This window comes from Mesoplodon mirus (assembly GCF_964341445.2).
Source record: "Mesoplodon mirus genome assembly, chromosome: 4".
In the NCBI taxonomy this organism is placed as follows: domain Eukaryota; kingdom Metazoa; phylum Chordata; class Mammalia; order Artiodactyla; family Ziphiidae; genus Mesoplodon; species Mesoplodon mirus.
This window is the reverse complement of record NC_138979.1, coordinates 160,231,511-160,249,085: the sequence shown is the minus strand read 5'-3', so window position 1 is coordinate 160,249,085 and position 17,575 is coordinate 160,231,511. Positions and strand designations below refer to the sequence as shown.

The 17,575-nt window shown below is 37.2% G+C and overlaps 1 protein-coding gene across 6 annotated transcripts in view; it reads right to left on the bottom strand.

The window, feature by feature from the left end:
• LIN52 (lin-52 DREAM MuvB core complex component) overlaps positions 1 to 17,575 on the bottom strand; it is a 120,217-nt gene that overhangs the window by 98,946 nt on the left and 3,696 nt on the right. For 5 of the 6 annotated variants that reach the window (XR_014293791.1, XM_082617955.1, XM_082617957.1 and 2 more), the window contains exons 2-5: positions 15,803 to 15,877; positions 14,206 to 14,243; positions 10,711 to 10,777; positions 8,689 to 8,772 (exon numbers count right to left, since the gene is read on the bottom strand). Coding sequence is in view for 5 of the 6 variants with exons in the window: in XM_082617955.1 (XP_082474081.1) it covers positions 8,689 to 8,772; positions 10,711 to 10,777; positions 14,206 to 14,243; positions 15,803 to 15,877 (264 nt within the window). In the remaining variant the exon portion in view is untranslated. Of the gene's footprint in view, positions 1 to 7,494; positions 7,725 to 8,688; positions 8,773 to 10,710; positions 10,778 to 14,205; positions 14,244 to 15,802; positions 15,878 to 17,575 lie in introns of those variants that run through there. The other variant, XM_082617958.1, reaches the window with a different exon arrangement.

Genomic DNA, 17,575 nt, shown 5'->3' with positions numbered 1-17,575 from the left:
AAGATAACATCCTCAGGGAATTCTTTGGCGGTCCAGTGGTTAGGACTCCACGCTTTCACTGCCATGGCACGGGTTCAATCTCTGGTCAGGGAACTAAGATCCCACAAGCCTCGCAGTGCAGCCAAAAAAAAAAAAAAAAAAAAAAGGATAACATCCTCAAACTGACAAAGGGCATGTACAAAAAACCTAATATCAGACTTAATGCTTTCTCCCTAAGATCAGGAGGAAGACAAGAATGTCCACTCTTGCCACTTCTATTCAACACTGTACTGGAATTTCTAGCCAGGGCAATTAGGCAAAAATTAAATTAAAAGAAAAGGAAAAGAGAAAAGAAAGAAAGAAGGGAGGGAGGGAGGAAGGAAGGAAGGAAGGAAGGAAGGAAGGGCTGGATGATTGGAAATGAAGAAGTAAAATACCTCTATTTGCATATGACATAATTCTGTATAGAGAAAATCTTAAGTAATCTACTAAAACACAATTAGAACTAATAAATGAGTTCAGTAAAGTTACAGGATATAAGATCAATATACAAAAATTAATTGTCTTTCTCTACAGTAGCAATGAGCAAACTGAAAATGAAATTAAGAAAACAATTCCAGGGCTTCCCTGGTGGCACAGTGGTTGAGAGTCCACCTGCCGATGCAGCGGACACGGGTTCATGCCCTGGTCCAGGAAGATCCCACATGCCGCGGAGCAGCTGGCCCGTGAGCCATGGCTGCTGAGCCTGTGCTCTGCAACAGGAGAGGCCACAACAGTGAGAGGCCCGTGTACCGCAAAAAAAAAAAAAAAAAAAAAAAAAGAAAAAGAAAGAAAACAATTCCATTTATAATAGAATCAAAAAATTAAAATACTTAGGAATAAATTTTAACAAATTAAGTGTAAAACTTATACTTTGAAAACTACAAAACATTGTTCAAAGAAATTAAAGGAGACCTGAATAAACAGAAAGACATACCACATTCATGAATCACCTTAATTTCATTAAGATGGCAATACTCCCCAAACTGATCTACAGACTCAATGCAATCCTTACCAAAATCCCAGCTGACCTCTTTGCAACAACTGACAAGTTAAAATTCCTATGGAAATTCATGGGACCCAGAATAGCCAAAAACAAATCTTGAAAAAGAAGAACAAAGTTGGAAAACTCACACATCCCAATTTCAAAACTTATTACAAAGTTACAGTAATCAAGACAGTGAGGGACTGGCATAAGGATAGAAATATAGGTCAATGTAATAGAACTGAGAATCCAGAAATAAACCCTCATGTTTATGGTCAATTGATTTTTAACAAAAATGCCAAGACAATTCAATGGGAAGGGAATAGTCTTTTCAACAAATGGTGCTGAAACAACTGGATATCCACACTCAGAAGAATGAATTGGGATCCCTACTTCACAACATATATAAAAAATTAACCTAAAATGGATCAAATACCTAACCATAAGAGCTAAGAATAAAACTCTTAGAAGAAAGCACAGGCATAAATCTTCAGGACCTTAAATTAGGAAACAGTATCTTAGGTACGACATCAAAATGTAACCAACAAAAGAAATAATTGATAAATTGGACTTCATCAAAATTAAACTTTTGTGTCCCAAAGAATACCATCAAGAAAGTAAGAAGACAACCCACAGAATGTAAGAAAACCTTTTGCAAATTATATATCGAATAAGCGACCTGTTTCTAGAATAAAGAACTCATACAACTCAATAATAAAAATACAAATAATCCAATCTTAAAATGGGCAAACAATCTGAATACAGTTCTCTAAAGAAGATATACAACTAGCCAATAAGCACATGAAAACATGCTCAATATCACTAGTTATTAGGCAAATGCAAATCCAAACCACAATGAGATATCACTTCTCATAATATATCCACTAGGATGGATTATGTAATAATTTTTAAAAAACAAATAATAAGTACTGGCAAGGTGTTGAGAAATTGGGACCTTCATACACTGCTGGTGGGAATGTTAAATGGTGCAGAGTCAGTATTGAAAATAGTCTGACAGTTCCTCCAAAGGTTAAATGTAGAGTTACCATATGACCCAGAAATTCCACTCCTAGTTATAAGCTAAAGAGAATGAAAACATTATGTCCACATAAATACCTGTACATGAATGTTCATAGCAGCATTATTCACACTAGCTGAATAGAGGAAATAACCCAAATGTCCATCAACTAGTGGATAAAAATAATGTGAATAACTGGTAGATAAATATATCTATACAGTAGAATATTATTCAATCCTAAAAAAGAAATGAAGTATTGATACATGTTATAACATAGATGAACAATGAAAACACTATGTTAAGTGAAAGAAACCAGTCACAGAAGACCATATATTATATGATTCCATTTATATGAAATGTCCACAGTAGAAATTGATAGAGACAGAAAGCATATCCGTGGTGGCCTAGGCCTATGGAGTTTGGGGGAAAATGAGGAGTGACTGGTAATGGGTACAGAGTTTCTTTGAGGGGTGACAAATATGTTCTAAAATTGATACAACTCTGAATATACTAAAAATCACTGAATTGCACACTATAAATAAATGAATTGCAGGGTATGTGAATTACATATCAGTAAAGCTATTATAAAAAAAAAGGAAAAAGAAGAAATGCATAAGAACCCCAAGCTTTAGCCCTAGTTTCAAACGGCACGGTCTTCTGCTTTCCCAATCATCACATTCTATTTAAAAATATCTTGAATATAGCCAGTAAGTAGGTCATCTGCATAACTACTACAAGGTTTGTAGCTTTCAAAGACGGGGGAAACCTTTTTTAAAAAAGGACAGAGGGCTTCCCTGGTGGCGCAGTGGTTGAGAGTCCGCCTGCCAATGCAGGGGACACGGGTTCGTGCCCCGGTCTGGGAAGATCCCACATGCCGCGGAGCGGCTTGGCCCATGAGCCATGGCTGTTGAGCCTGCGTGTCCGGAGCCTGTGCTCCGCAATGGGAGAGGCCACAACAGTGAGAAGCCCACATACCGAAAAGAAAAAAAAAAAAAAAGGACAGAAACTGTTGAGAATCAGTATTCAGTAGGATTTACTGGGTTCAATGGGTCTTAGGAATAAAACAAGGTACGTTCTGTTGCAACTTAACATGACTAAATCAGGATCATGCCCAGATCATAATAGCGATGGAGTAGGGGTCAGGTAGAAGATAAAACCAAACCATTACCAACAAGCTTCACACTATCTTTACTATGGGTGGTTGATCATCCACTGTCGTAAGAGAAAAATTCCAGACATTATGAGAACTTCAAATGTTACTTCTCATCACTAAAACACAGACTATCCAGAAAAAGAACAATTTCTAGAAGCTTCCACTTTTTCAGTTTTAAGTCAGTGGATTTCATTTTAAAAATCTGTCATTTCGGGACTTCCCTGGTGGCCCAGTGGTTAAGAATCCGCCTGCCAATGCAGGGGACACAGGTTTGATCCCTGGTCCGGGAAGATCTCACATGCCGTGGAGCAACTAAGCCCATGTGCCACAACTACTGAGCGCAAGCTCCACAGCTACTGAAGCCCGCGCGCCTAGAGCCCCTGCTCCGCAACAAGAGAAGCCACTGCAATGAGAAGCCCGCGCACCGCAACGAAGAGTAGCCCCTGCTCGCAGCAACTAGAAAAAACCCGCGTGCAGCAATGAAGACCCAATGCAGCCAAAAATAAAAATAAATATACATAATAAAATAAATTTTTAAAAAATCTGTCATTTCATCTAAAGGCATCAAGCAGTTGATCGTGCATTCAATCAGCAAATATACATTGCACGTTTACCATATGCCAGGTACTCTGTGGGCTACAGAGACAGCCCCAAAATATGATTCTTACCTTCAAGAGTTACAATTAATCCAAGAGATAAGACACGTACCAAAAATCTCCCAGAATGATAAAATGAAACAAACGAACTGCTCTAGGAGCAATCTGGGAGGCCAAGAAAGCGATTTCACTTTCCAGATCAGGTATAAAAAGGAAAGGCTGATAAAAGAGGTAGATTCTGGCTGAATAATGAAGGACAAATAAAACTCCTAATATTAGAAATAGGTCAGGGAGGGTTTTCTGAGAAAAAGGAATAGCATGAATAGAATTAAGAAGATGGGGGAGTGTTCTGGGAAGAATATTTCAAATGAGGACAATGCATGGTGTTTTGGTAGAGGAGAAGTAAGAAGGCTAGACATTAGGCTCGGCCCAGAGTGAAGAGGATTCTGAATGCCATGCTAAGGAATCTGAATTTTATCATATGGGTAATGAAGTACTACTAATGACTTACGAGCAAAGGACAAACAGAAGCAAATGGTACTTTGGAAAATTAACCTGTTAGTGGTAAAAAAGATGGACTGATATGAGGTAGTTGAAAGGCAGGGAGGGCGGTTAGAAGGTGACTACAATAGTTTCAGTAAACAGGAAGGACACTGAACTCAGATAGAAGTAACAGAAATGGAATTCTTTATATGGTAAGGCAGTTTTTTTATATTTCTATATTTTTCATGGGAATTTCACATAAATTAACTGCCCAAATCAAGTCAGAGGGCCCCAATCATGAAAAGCTATAAATACCTACACAAAACATTATTGCATTCCAAAATCTGCACACCAAAAGAGTTGTCTGAGACATAAAAATGTACCAAATCAAAGGGCAGGGTTCATCTTCCAAAAGACAGAATCTAGTTACTATCAGCCGTAGAAGGTTCACATTACCTCTATACTAACATTTAACAATGCTCCAGGGAAGTGACAAACAATCTTGTTTTGAGGACAAATATTTTTTGCATTTTTTTCTTTCCATCATCTTTATCAGTGCAGATATTTGCATGAAAACAGGATCACTGGTCCTTGGGGATTCATCAGTTCCTATTGCTTATTTTTCATCCATGTCATCCTCTCAATTAATGCAGGAAAGAGCATTGAGAGAGACATCGAAACACCAGATTAGGGTGTCAAGTAAATGTCAACCCCTAGAGTAGATGAATAATCTGTAAGGACAAAAAAAAATCTTGTTTTTATGCAAATACACTATACACAATAAAACAAAGAGAGTTTGTATCCAAGAAGTCCACTCCGTATCAATGTGATTCTTTCCAATTCTAAATTTAAAAACTATTTTCTGTATGTCAGCTAATTGTTATGATTGCGGAAAATAACAATCAGTAGCAAAGCACTGCTACAGAAGTTGAAAGAAGGTTGAATTTTGAACTAGAAAATAATTTTGAAAACTCTCAGCTGTGCTCATGGAACTCATCTGGCAGAATTTTGGTTCCATGCTTAAGGTGACTAAGCTAGGTGACTTTAAACCCCTACCTCCAAAGCCTTAAGTTTCAGAAATATAAATACTTAACAGTAATAATGATTTTAACTGTATGGATTAAAAACTGAAACAAACCACACCAAGTTTTTGATTCTGTGGAAAGACATTAATACAGATTTATTGATGCTCAGAGAACTGACTCATTATTCTAAAAACTGATAAAGAGAAAGAATCATTCATCCAGTAAGAACAACTTTCAAGGTAATAAATAATACATAGTCGATAAGATAAAGTTCTTTACAGAAAAATTCTAGCTAATAAGAAGGAATGACAGAATTAGTGTATTACCATTTCGCAACCTATAATAAAATAGTGAATCTAGGCAGTTTTCAAAGGCTGCTAAAACTCTGGCTGTAAGGCTGATGAAGAATTTTACAATGAATAATAGATGAGGCTAGCATATACCTTTATCAATGAATTAATCTTAACATCACAAAGAGAGACAAGCAGACACGATGTACCCTTCTATAGGATGTATACAACACCATTTATGAAATACTCTTGCCAAATTGAAAATAAAAGTAAAAATCAATCCTGTATCTGTGTGAGCTTCTAGATCTAGTTACTGGGAAATAAAAAGGGATAGATGGACATATTAAGCACTACCACAGGGATGTAAGCAAAAAAATCCAGAATGCGGAAAATTCTACAGAACAAATAACGAATAATAATAAATGGCAAAGGAAAATAAATGGGAGGTGGAACTCTGACAGATTAAAAAAGACTTAAGAAACATATCAAATACAGTATCTTATTTAAATTCTGATTCAAACCAATCAACTATATAAAGACAATTATGAGTCAACCAGGGAAATCTGAATCGTGATTGGCTATCTGATGATATTAAGCAAGTATATTAAAATTTTTAGGCACAATAATGGAATTGCAGTTATATTAAAAAGAAAAAAAAAAGAGAGAAAGAGAGAGTCCTTGTCTTTTGGACTCACATATGAAGTTATTTGGTAGTGAGACGATATGATGCCTGAGATTTGCTTTTAAGTAATTATGTAGGTTGGTATAAGTGAAACAGATTGGCCATATGCTAACTATTGAAGCCAAGTCATAAGTATATGAGGTCAATATTCTACTCTCTCTCCTTTGGTATATGTTTAAAATTTTCCATAATAAAAAGTGGGGAAAAAATACTTCATTATCTTTCTCAGTAGGAAAATAGAAAAAGAAAAACTAATCAGAGGAAATATAGTAATTTTATCTACAACAAACTAGAGACAACACTGTTGATAAACACATTTGGTAATATAGCATCTTCTTGATATAAGGAGCATAAAGCTTTATTTCATAAGAAAAATTGACACAGAGAGATAAAGGATTGATCACTGTGATCATTACAGCATGTATTATCCAGAGCTAGAAACAGAATCAAGTTCTAAACTGTACAAGCCTCGCATTCATGAATTTAATAATCACAGGGTTTTCATTATAAACCCTTGAGGTCCATGACATACATGGTAATCAGTAATTTTGCCAAGACATAAACGTTAATCACGAGAAATAAATGACTAGTACACAGAGGAGTTAGGTAACGATGAGTGAACCTAGCAGACCACCTAGCAACCATACCTCAAAGCAGTTTTTTGTTCTCTGCTCCTTAATTCATGAAGTGATTAAAAAATGTTTTCTTGGTAAAAGAATGTCAACTGCTAATGACAGTAATGGAAATAAAGAAAATATAAAGAGGACTAAGGAAGTGTTATCTATTAGTCAAAAATTAGAAGTTTTAAATTAAATTTTAAAGTGAAATGTTGAATTTGGTAGTAAAATCAATGATGTGGACAAATCCACTATATGCTCTATAAACAAGAGAAACAATTTGTGAAACTATTGTTGGGATTGTGCTAATCAGTACAAAACTTGCAGTTTTGAAGAAAGTTATAAGCTATAGTAGCCTCTCAAAATTGTGCATTTATGAAGGTCTCTGGAGGTACCTATCCAATGAGAACAAAGTTCTAACCACTCTAATTATGCTGAGTATTTCTTTCAATTACAAAGTGAAAATTTTCTACAATTCCTTTTCCAGTTTTATAATGAGTACAGTATGGAAACAGATATAGTTTCTAAAGAAATAATTTTAAACTAAAATAATGGACAGCAGACAGGAATAGATGAGAACTTTAAAAGCATTACTCATGCTAGCAGATTATGTTCTTGGTCCATTACATAACCCTTCCTTTGGGGAAGCAATCCTCCCCTATTGCATTCCACATGATTTGAGTCAGACTAACCATTCCAACCTGTCTCTGCAGCCAGGCCCCAGGCCTGGCCCATCTTGGTGCTCTATGCTACTTGGCCAAAGGACTGGTTCCAGGATAGATATGTGAGCCAAGATGGAACAGTCAGAGTCCTCCCCAGGACCTTTCTTCTGGAATGTTCAGAAAAGATGTTCTTTCCTTTGGGATTACAAGATTTAAAGACATGAACTGGAGTTCCTACTGGCCACCTTCCCCAGTGCTAGATCAAAGAAGAATAATAACTCATGAGTGACGCAGAGCTTTGAGATGCAAAACTCAAAAAGTAAGAACAAGAGCACATTCCAAAGACATCATTAAGAGTCATGGATCTGGGGAGGGATGGACTGGGAGTTCGGGATTAGTAGATGCAAACTATTACATTTAGAATGGATAAACAAGGTCCTACTGTATAGCACAGGGAGCTATAACAAATCTCCTGAGATAAACCATAATGGAAAAGAACATAAAAAGGAATGTATATACGTGTATAACTGAGTCACTTTGCTGTACAGTAGAAATTACTACAACATTGTAAATCAACTATACTTCAGGGACTTCCCTGGTGGTCCAGTGGCTAAGACTCCCCACTCTCAGTGCAGGGGACCCGGGTTCGATCCCTGTCAGGGAACTAGGTCCCAAATGCCACAACTAAGAGTTCGCATGCCGCAACTAAAGATCCCGCATGCCACAGCGAAGAACCCGCGTGCCACAACTAAGACCTGGCGCAACCAAATAAACAAATAATATTTTTTAAAAACTATACTTCAATAAAAAGTAAATAAATAATGAGTCATGGCTCTAGAGATGCTCAAAGCTATTTCTACTCTTAGAATTTTGATTTATGTGAATAAAATCCTTCTTTTGCTTAAGCTAGTTTGATTTGACATTCTATCACTTAAAACTCTAAGAGTTTCCAATACACGTTCACTGTACGGCAAAAAACAACTTGTAACCTAGTAAACTCAGTAATTATTCCAGCACACTCTATCATAAGTGGCATACTTTAGATTACAATGGCTTCTTACCTTTAAAACACCTAATAAAGATACTTTCTGAATTATGAAAGAACTCATCATGAAATATACAACATGCAACCCTGAATAAATGTGACCTGGGTACTCACACTCATCCAGCCCCAATTGATAGGCCAGGTTCTGAAGGCCTCGTACCTTCTCCATCAAATTAGCTGTGGTGAGGCTCCCCAGTTCTGAAACAGAATCATTTATTTCATTACCATTTCTTTCCACTGCTTTCTAGTAACAACTCATTCAGGTTGCAAATCCTTGTTATAAAAGTTTTCAAGTTTAATTCCTATAGAAAAATAGAAAATGGATTCATATCTCTTCTCATCCAATCATTCCCCCTACACACACACACACACACACACACACAGGCATACCAGTGAATTTTCCACCACTGCAAAATGCCTCAGATGAGCTTACCCACTTAATGAGAAGAGAGTCATCATAGACACAATAGCAAATTATGTGTTTTATCCTGAGGATTCTTTTATTACATTCATTTTGCCTATCACACAAAATGAATACACCATTAAAATATGAAACTTGTGATCCGACACAGAATTGAGAAAGCCTATAGACAGATCTCTGTCTCACTGTCATTTACAAGTCCTCATTATTCCAATTAATAAAACAGCAATAAAACACTTACTCTTCCCTATTTCCCTAAGTTTAGAAAACAAAGACTAAATATTAATCCAAACTTTACCTTCAAATCAAATTCCTATAAAAATTTTTACGTTTACCAGATAAGAAGACAGTATACTTAAAATAAAAACTTACTTTCCGAGATTTTCATTTAAATAGCACCCAATTCCTTTTAAGTTTTAGACATAGGTCAATTTGCATGAAACCTCATGCTCTGATCCCTTACTAAAACTTTAAAGTTTCCTTAGAAAATACATGCTGATGGGATATTATATAAATATCTGTTTGGAACATTAGAACAATGAACCCAAGATGCCCTTGAGACTTAATTTTCCCTTGGCTGGAGGAGGGGATCTGCTTTTAAGCATTTCATGCAGAAGAATGAATTACTTCTGAAATCAAATAGAGGTGTTATTTTCTGCAACTTATCATGCCACACTCATTATCTATATCTGGCATAAGTAGACTTTCTTGATCTGTTCAGCTGCTTAAATAGCTAAAGAATCCCAGATTTTTTACCTTAACTTCAGTCTATTACTTCACAACCATCATGAATCTTATCACCAGAAGGATGATAAAGAAATTAAATAAAGTAGAGCAAAATCAAGGAAAATTAATGTTTTTTAATTTAAATTTCTACTTTGTGGTTGAGTTCCAAGTCATTTATCAGACAATATTCACTACTTACAGTATTCTTTATGAGAGAAATTGATGAGATAGAAAGAACTAAAAGACAGCTCTTAACCCACTAAGGGGCTGTCAGTTAATAGTCCTGGCAGCAATATATGGCAGTAAATCCTAAATAAAGCACTTGTGTTATAGCGGTAAGAGACTAGTCTTAAAAAGATCAGGGTTTGGGGCTTCCCTGGTGGCGCAGTGGTTGAGAGTCCGCCTGCTAATGCAGGGGACGCGGGCTCGTGTCCCGGTCCGGGAAGATCCCACATGCCGCGGAGCGGCTGGGCCCGTGAGCCATGGCCGCTGAGCCTGCACGTCTGGAGCCTGTGCTCCGCAACGGGAGAGGCCACAACAGTGAGAGGCCTGCATACCACAAAAAAAAAAAAAAAAAAAAAAAAAAAGATCAGGGTTTAAATTTTAACTCTTTCTAATAAACCTTGGTTAAGTTAACCTCTGAAACTTAGATATCATACCTAACTCACAGGACCTATATGAGAATTAAATAAGAAAATTTACGTGAGAGCTTTTAGTTAACTCTAAGCATCATACAAAATAAAGTTAATATTAAAGGAATTTAGCAGCAGAAGAAATCATTATTACTGAGTCTTGAATTGGCAGGATTTCTACACGTGGAAAAGTAGAGAAGGGCATTTAGACATGAAGAACCATGAATAAGGATGGTTAAATAGGCAATTTGAAGCCAAGAATACTTGTAAGGGAATAATGAGAGAAAAATTGGAAAGGTGGTTTGTCAAGGAGCATAAATGTCAGGTTAAAGGTTAAAGGTTACCAGCACTGCTTACCTTTCAACATGTCGATATCGTCACGTTCTATTTCAGCCATCCATTTGGGTGGAGAGCTAGTAATAGGCTGTCAGAAAATAAGAATATATCCATTCAGATATACGCAAAGTATGAAGAGACCCTACTCTTCTTTCTTATAAGAAAAGGAGTTTTTCACACAGCCTTCAGGTTGTTTGAAAATACTGGCAAATTATAATTTCAAAGACCTAGATTTCTCCAGGTTCAGATATGGCCTACAAACAGAACCCTTACAAAATAATACTGCTCATCTTTAAAAGCTGGTTTTAAAGAAATGGTCTTGGAAGAATTAGGTCTGACCACTATTACTGTTGTATGCATAAAAGATTGGTATAGTTGTGAAAGAAATTACTTGAAATTCAGTACTGGTGAAAGCCTCCAACTGAACTGTTTGAAACAATAATCAGGAAGTAACATTCTCTGGCAGAGGAGAAGATTCAAAGAAGAACCAAAAATGAGAAAATCTTCAATCTGAATGAGAGAAGATTGGAATGATCATTACTTGAAATTTCATTTTATTGTAAACATTTCAGAAAACTTTAGAATTTTAAGTTTCTTTTCATTTCTGAAAGTGAACTTACAAAACATGAAAGAGAACCCATTCTTGGAATAGCTTTGGAGTAACAGTTTTCAATCCTGGTTGCACATGAGAATCATCTGTGTAACTATAAAAAAATACAGACAACTAGGCCATAACCCAGATGTACTGATTTAGAATATCAGGGTTTGGGAGAGGGTCCCCTGGAAAGAACGGAGAAAGGGCATTACATATGTATTTTTTAAAAGCTCCACAGCTGCACATGAACAATTCTGATGAGATTTTACTTCAACTTTGAGTCCCTTTTCTTTTTCTTTTTTTTTAATTGAAGTATAACTGCCATATAACATTATATTAGTTTCTGGTGTCTAGCATAATAATTCAATATTTGTGTAAATTGTGAAATGATTGCCACAATAAGTCCAGTTAACATCTATCACCATACATGGCTACAAAAATTTTTTTCTTGTGATAAGAACTTTTAAGATCTATTCTCTTAGCAACTTTCAAATATGCAATACAGTATTACTAACTATAGTAGTCACCATGCTGTACATTACAAATCCAGGACTTATTTATTCCTTTTCCTTTTTAAAAAATTAACATTTATTTGGCACTCTGTGACAAGCAGAACACTTTATATGCATCATGTCATTTAATTTCCAAATCAACCCTATGAAACAGGTATTATTATCCTCCTCATTTTACAAATAAAAAAAACAAATGTATAGGAAGATTATAAATCACTTGCCTCAGGTCACAAAGCTATTGGAGCCAGGATTCAAAACCCATGAAGTCTAAGTTCAAAAACCACTACTCTATACTACCTCGCCCTGAAGGCTCTAGGTCAAATTCACCACTTCTACCCCAGTAGAGAATCGGACTATACCAGGGGATCTTAACCTGGGGCCCTGGGACGGCCCTGAACCCCTAGACACAAAACTCAATATATATGTGCATACTTCTAAGGAAAAAGTGTAGATATTTAATCAGATTTTCAAAAAACACCATGCTCTAATAAAAGTTTTTTAAAAACCACTTATTTATGTTTACAACTTAAAGTACTTAGTTGTAACGAATATAATTAACTAAACTAAAAATCATTATGAATGAGAATTTAAGAAAATTAAATCAGGTACTTTCTACTCAATCTACTAGATAAAAGCTGATCTAATAATAATAGCTACCATGTACTGTTTATTAGTTCTTGGCAGTATGCAAAGTGTTTTACATGCATTACGGCATCATTATTATTATTATTATTACTTTTTGCGGTATGCGGGCCTCTCACTGTTGTGGCCTCTCCCCTTGCGGAGCACAGGCTCCGGACGCGCAGGCTCAGCGGCCATGGCTCATGGGCCCAGCCGCTCCGCGGCATGTGGGATCCTCCCGGACCGGGGCACGAGCCCGTGTCCCCTGCATCGGCAGGCAGACTCTCAACCACTGCGCCACCAGGGAAGCCCCCATTATGGCATTTTATACTAAGTTCTATGAGGTAGTTTCAGATGAGAAAACTAAGGCTCAAAAATGTTAGGAAACTTGCTCATGTCACAGATAGTAAAGTAGCAGATTCAGGACTCAAATCCAAGTGTGTCTGACTCCAAAGCCCTATGCTATCCTATACTCCTCATGCTCAGGCCTTCCTGGACGCTAAAGTAGCACACTCCAGCTTTCATACAACCCTAGCTCCTGAAAAAATGAAAGAAGCTACAAAGTCAGACTCCCTTTGAACAAACATGCTCATAGGACCTGAAAGCCACAGGCCCAGAAGAAGCGCCTTAATATTTAACTCATCACCTTTAACCCTATTAATGAGTAGAGAATGCTAAGCATATAGTAAGGTACTAAGAGAGTTATATTACAAATCCCCAATTTGTTAATAGAAAGAGCATTAGCTTTGGAATCAGACAGATCTGTGCTCAAATCCTGGCCTGTCACTCGCTAGGACTTGGGCAAGTAACTTAACTTCCAAGTTTCTCTGCCAGTCAGTGCTTTTAACTTTGGGCACAAATGCTTTTAGGTCTGGTATAATGAATATGGATGCTAGTAATTAGACTTATGGGTTCAAAGCCTGGTTCTGCCATTTATAGCCTAGTAACCTAGTAACTTGGCCTAGTAACCTAGTAGCCTTGGGTAACCTAGTTAACCTCTTTGTGTCTATTTCTTTGTCTGTAAAATAGGGATAATAATAGTACCTATACCTCATATGTTTATTCTTCTTCTTTTTTGGCTGCACCACGTAGCTTGCAGGATCTTAGTTCCCCAACCAGGGACTGAACCTGGGGTCACTGGCAGTGAAAGTGCCGAGTCCTAACCAATGGACTGCCAGGGAAGTCCCCCTCACACGGTTTTGTAAAGACTAAATAATGTACGTAAAGTACTTAGAACAGTGCCTGGCATACGGTATGCATCATGTATGTGCTAGCTAATATTATAATCATCATATTTTCCTGGTTGTGGGAATATATAAGAGAACATATTTAGAGCATCTAGCACAATGTCTGCTGTCCTGGAAACAGAAAAGTTGTGGCTCTAATGAATGTCTTCCTTCAGTTTCTGACGAGCCACTGAGAAATTTCAAAATCCTCTAGGGAGGTATAAGTTAAAGTCATAATGCATCACATAAACAAAAGAGAAAAGCTTCAAAATCATAGTTTGGGCAAAAAGAATACTGGCATTACATTAAATATTTCAACTGCCTTACCTTAAAATCTTTTAAGCTGAGAGAAGAGGCTAATAGTCAAAGGTCAAAATATCAAAATAGAGCATGAACATCATTAACATGATGATAACATAAACAGATTTCCAGGGCTGTGGTTACAAAATAATTTGAAGGCTATGACATTATTCTTGAAAATAAAGAAATAAGAGATAGTTGAGATTTTAGCCAGAAGCAAAATGTTGGAAAAACTTCATTAGGTAAGTAAGATATTACTTACACTTTTGAAGGAAGCTGCAAATTCAGCAACACCTGGTACTAAAAAGAAAAAACACAACATTAGTCATTCAGTAAACATTTTAGTGTCTCTTACATAGAGGATTCAAATGAGAAAACAGCCTTGTCTTCCAGGAGTTTATAGTCTGGAAGAAGAGACAGAGTAAATCAATAACTATAACATTTTTTAAGTGCTTCAAGAAAAATACCAGTTGCTATGGGAGGACAAAAAATGAAAATCTAAATCAGACTGAGGAGGCAGGAAGTTTCTCAGAGAAAATAATGCCTCAACTGAACTTCAAAGGATCAGGAGTTAGCTGAATGAGACGGTGGTGAGATCTAATATCTCTTACCAAAAACCTAAAATTTCCTTTTTAGGTATGCTATTCTAACAATCCAATTGTTTATTTAAATATCTCACAGAAAGAATCATATTAAAAAAGAGAAAAATAAAAATCAGATATTTAAAAAGAAGGTTCAACCTCACTAATAAAGAAATATAATCTAAAAATAATAAATATCAGTAACATCCAATACTGGCTAGTATGTAAGGAAATGGGTACTCCCATACACAGTCATCCTCTTCCATATGCACAAAGATATATGTGCAAGGATATACATTGTTAAATTGTTTGTAACATCAAAACTTGGATATAACTTAGGTTTACATATAGGGTATGAATACATAAGCTGTAGTAAATCTATACAATGAAATATTTTTTTTAAATGAAGTAAGTCTATACCTATCAGCCTGGAAAGATCCATTAATAAGTTACTAGGTAGAATATGTTAAGCTGTAGATCACTGTACATATGACTTCATCATAACAAAACAAAAAACTCTCTATACACTTAAAATATTTATTTGCCTATCTGCATAAGCATTTTTAAAAAAAAGGTCCAAAATATCGGTACTAAACTATAACAGCAGTTAACTTTATCAGAGTACTTAAAGGAAGCAAGGAATTACTTTATGCATCTCGTATTGTCTGACACATTACAGATGAAGTTTTTCAAAATAATTATTTTTTAAAGGCTCTCTATCATTTCCTGAGTCACACTGTATTCTGAAAAAATTAAACCACCAAACAGCTATTCTTAACACCAGACCACAGAATTCAGTCTCCTCCTTTGAAGTAAAATTAAAATTTTAATCACTACAGCTAAATGATAACTCTTCAAAAATCTCCCTCAAAGTAGCACTGGTTTTCCTGCATTGATTTTTGAGCTTCTTCTTTTAATTAATTTATTTATATTTATTTTTGGCTGCATTGGGTCTTTGTTGCTGTACACGGGCTTTCTCTACTTGCGGCGGGCAGGGGCTACTCTTCGTTGCGGTGCGCGGGCTTCTCACTGCGGTGGCTTCTCTTGTTGTGGCGCAAGGGCTCTAGGCACACGGGCTTCAGTAGTTGTGGCATGCGGGCTCTAGAGTGCAGGCTCAGTAGTTGTGGCTCACGGGCTTAGTTGCTCGGCAGCATGTGGGATCTTCCCGGACCAGGGACTGAACCGTGTCCCCTGCATTGGCAGGCAGACTCTTAACCACTGCACCACCAGGGAAGTCACTCCTGCATTGATTTTGATATAAAGAAACCAAGAACTTACATTGCTCTGGCCAAAGATCTGGTGAAGCTCGGTCAAGTTTTTCAAAACTTAGCAAAGATGTTTCCAGATCTGCCCCTAGAACAAAACACTCAGATGAGCTAAGAAGATACAAAGCACATTATTTTACATTTTATGACATATCAATCTCAAAGAACATAATAAACTGGAACACTCACTCACCTGGAAGTCTAGAGATTTGAGTTCTATGACTACTGATGCTACTGAGCCATGATGTTACACAAATAAGTCATTTCCCTCATCAAACCTTACTTTTCCCATCTCTAAAACAAGAACAATATTTTAGTGGGGTACTGGGAAAAATGAATGTCAACAAACCCACCTGCATCTTTACTCATACTCTTGAACTTTCTTCCCAATCAATGAAGTGTCCCTGCTCCCAAGAAAAACAAACTCCTCTGATAGGGCCCTGGATTCCATCTTCTCTTGCTTTGTCAAAGACGTGATCTTGAATAATCTCTTGCACAACCAGTTTCTACCTTTCTCTACTGGCTCAAACTCAACAGCAAGTAAGCCTGCTCTGGAATTTACCTTCTTTGAAGATACTCTTCCTTGACCCCATGACTTCCTCACTCCTCCTTCACTGCAAAAGTTCTTGAGTTGTTCCTCCTGCTGTCTCCACTTCCTCACCTTACATTCTCTCCTTAACCTACAACAAACAGGCTTCTGCCCCTACATGTGTGGAAACGGCTGTTGTCAAGATTATCTATGACCTATGTTGCTAAATCGAGTGGTCACTTCTCTGTTCCCTCTTATGTGACCTCTCTGCAGCATCCACCCACTGACCACTCTCCTTCAAACACTCCACTTCCAGCTTCTATAAAACCATTATGCTGGGTTTTCTCCTTCCTCACTGACTCCTTCAGTCTCCTCTTCCACTCAGGGCTGACTTCACTCCCTACCCTAGGCTGACTTCACTCCCTACCAAAAGTCTCCCAAGGAAATCTCATCTAGTCCCATAGCCTTTACGACCATTTATATGCCAATGACTTCATACTTCTACTTCCAGCCCTGATCTTTCCCCGGACTTTTAAGTTATATATCTAAGTGGCTACTTGACATCACTCTCTATTAACATGTGTGAAAAACCATAATCCCCCCTGTCTTCTCCATCTCAATAAATAGCACCACCATCAACTCCAGTTCTCAAAACAAAAACCCAGGTGTCATCCTTCATGCCTCCCTTTCCTTCACTCTTCCATAACCAACCCATTAGTAAGTCCAATAGTTTATCCCTCTAAAACACACCATGAAATCACATTAATTAACCAAGGAACCATAGCTTCTCTCCTGGACTACTTCAATAGCCTCTTAATAGGTCTCCCTGCTCCCATTCTTACCCCTCCCCCTCCCTACCACTAAATCTACACTCCGCAAAGTAGCCAGACAGATTTTTTTTTTTAATGTCAATCAGTTCACACCACTCTCCAGCTTAAAGGACTTCTTCCCAGCTAAATTCATGAACGCACATCTATTGTGACCTATAAAATCCTACATGATCCAGCCCCTGCCTAATTCTTCAACACCATTTCCTCTCCTTTCTTGCCCTGGCACACAATAGGTGCTCAATATTAACGACAACAGTTAGGGACTTCCCGGGTGGCACAGTGGTTAAGACTCCATGCTCCCAATGCAGGGGGCCTGGGTTCAATCCCTGGTCAGGGAACTAGATCCCACATGCATGCCGCAACTAAGAGTTCACATTGCCACAACTAAGGAGCCCATCTGCCACAATTAAGAAGCCCACCTGCCACA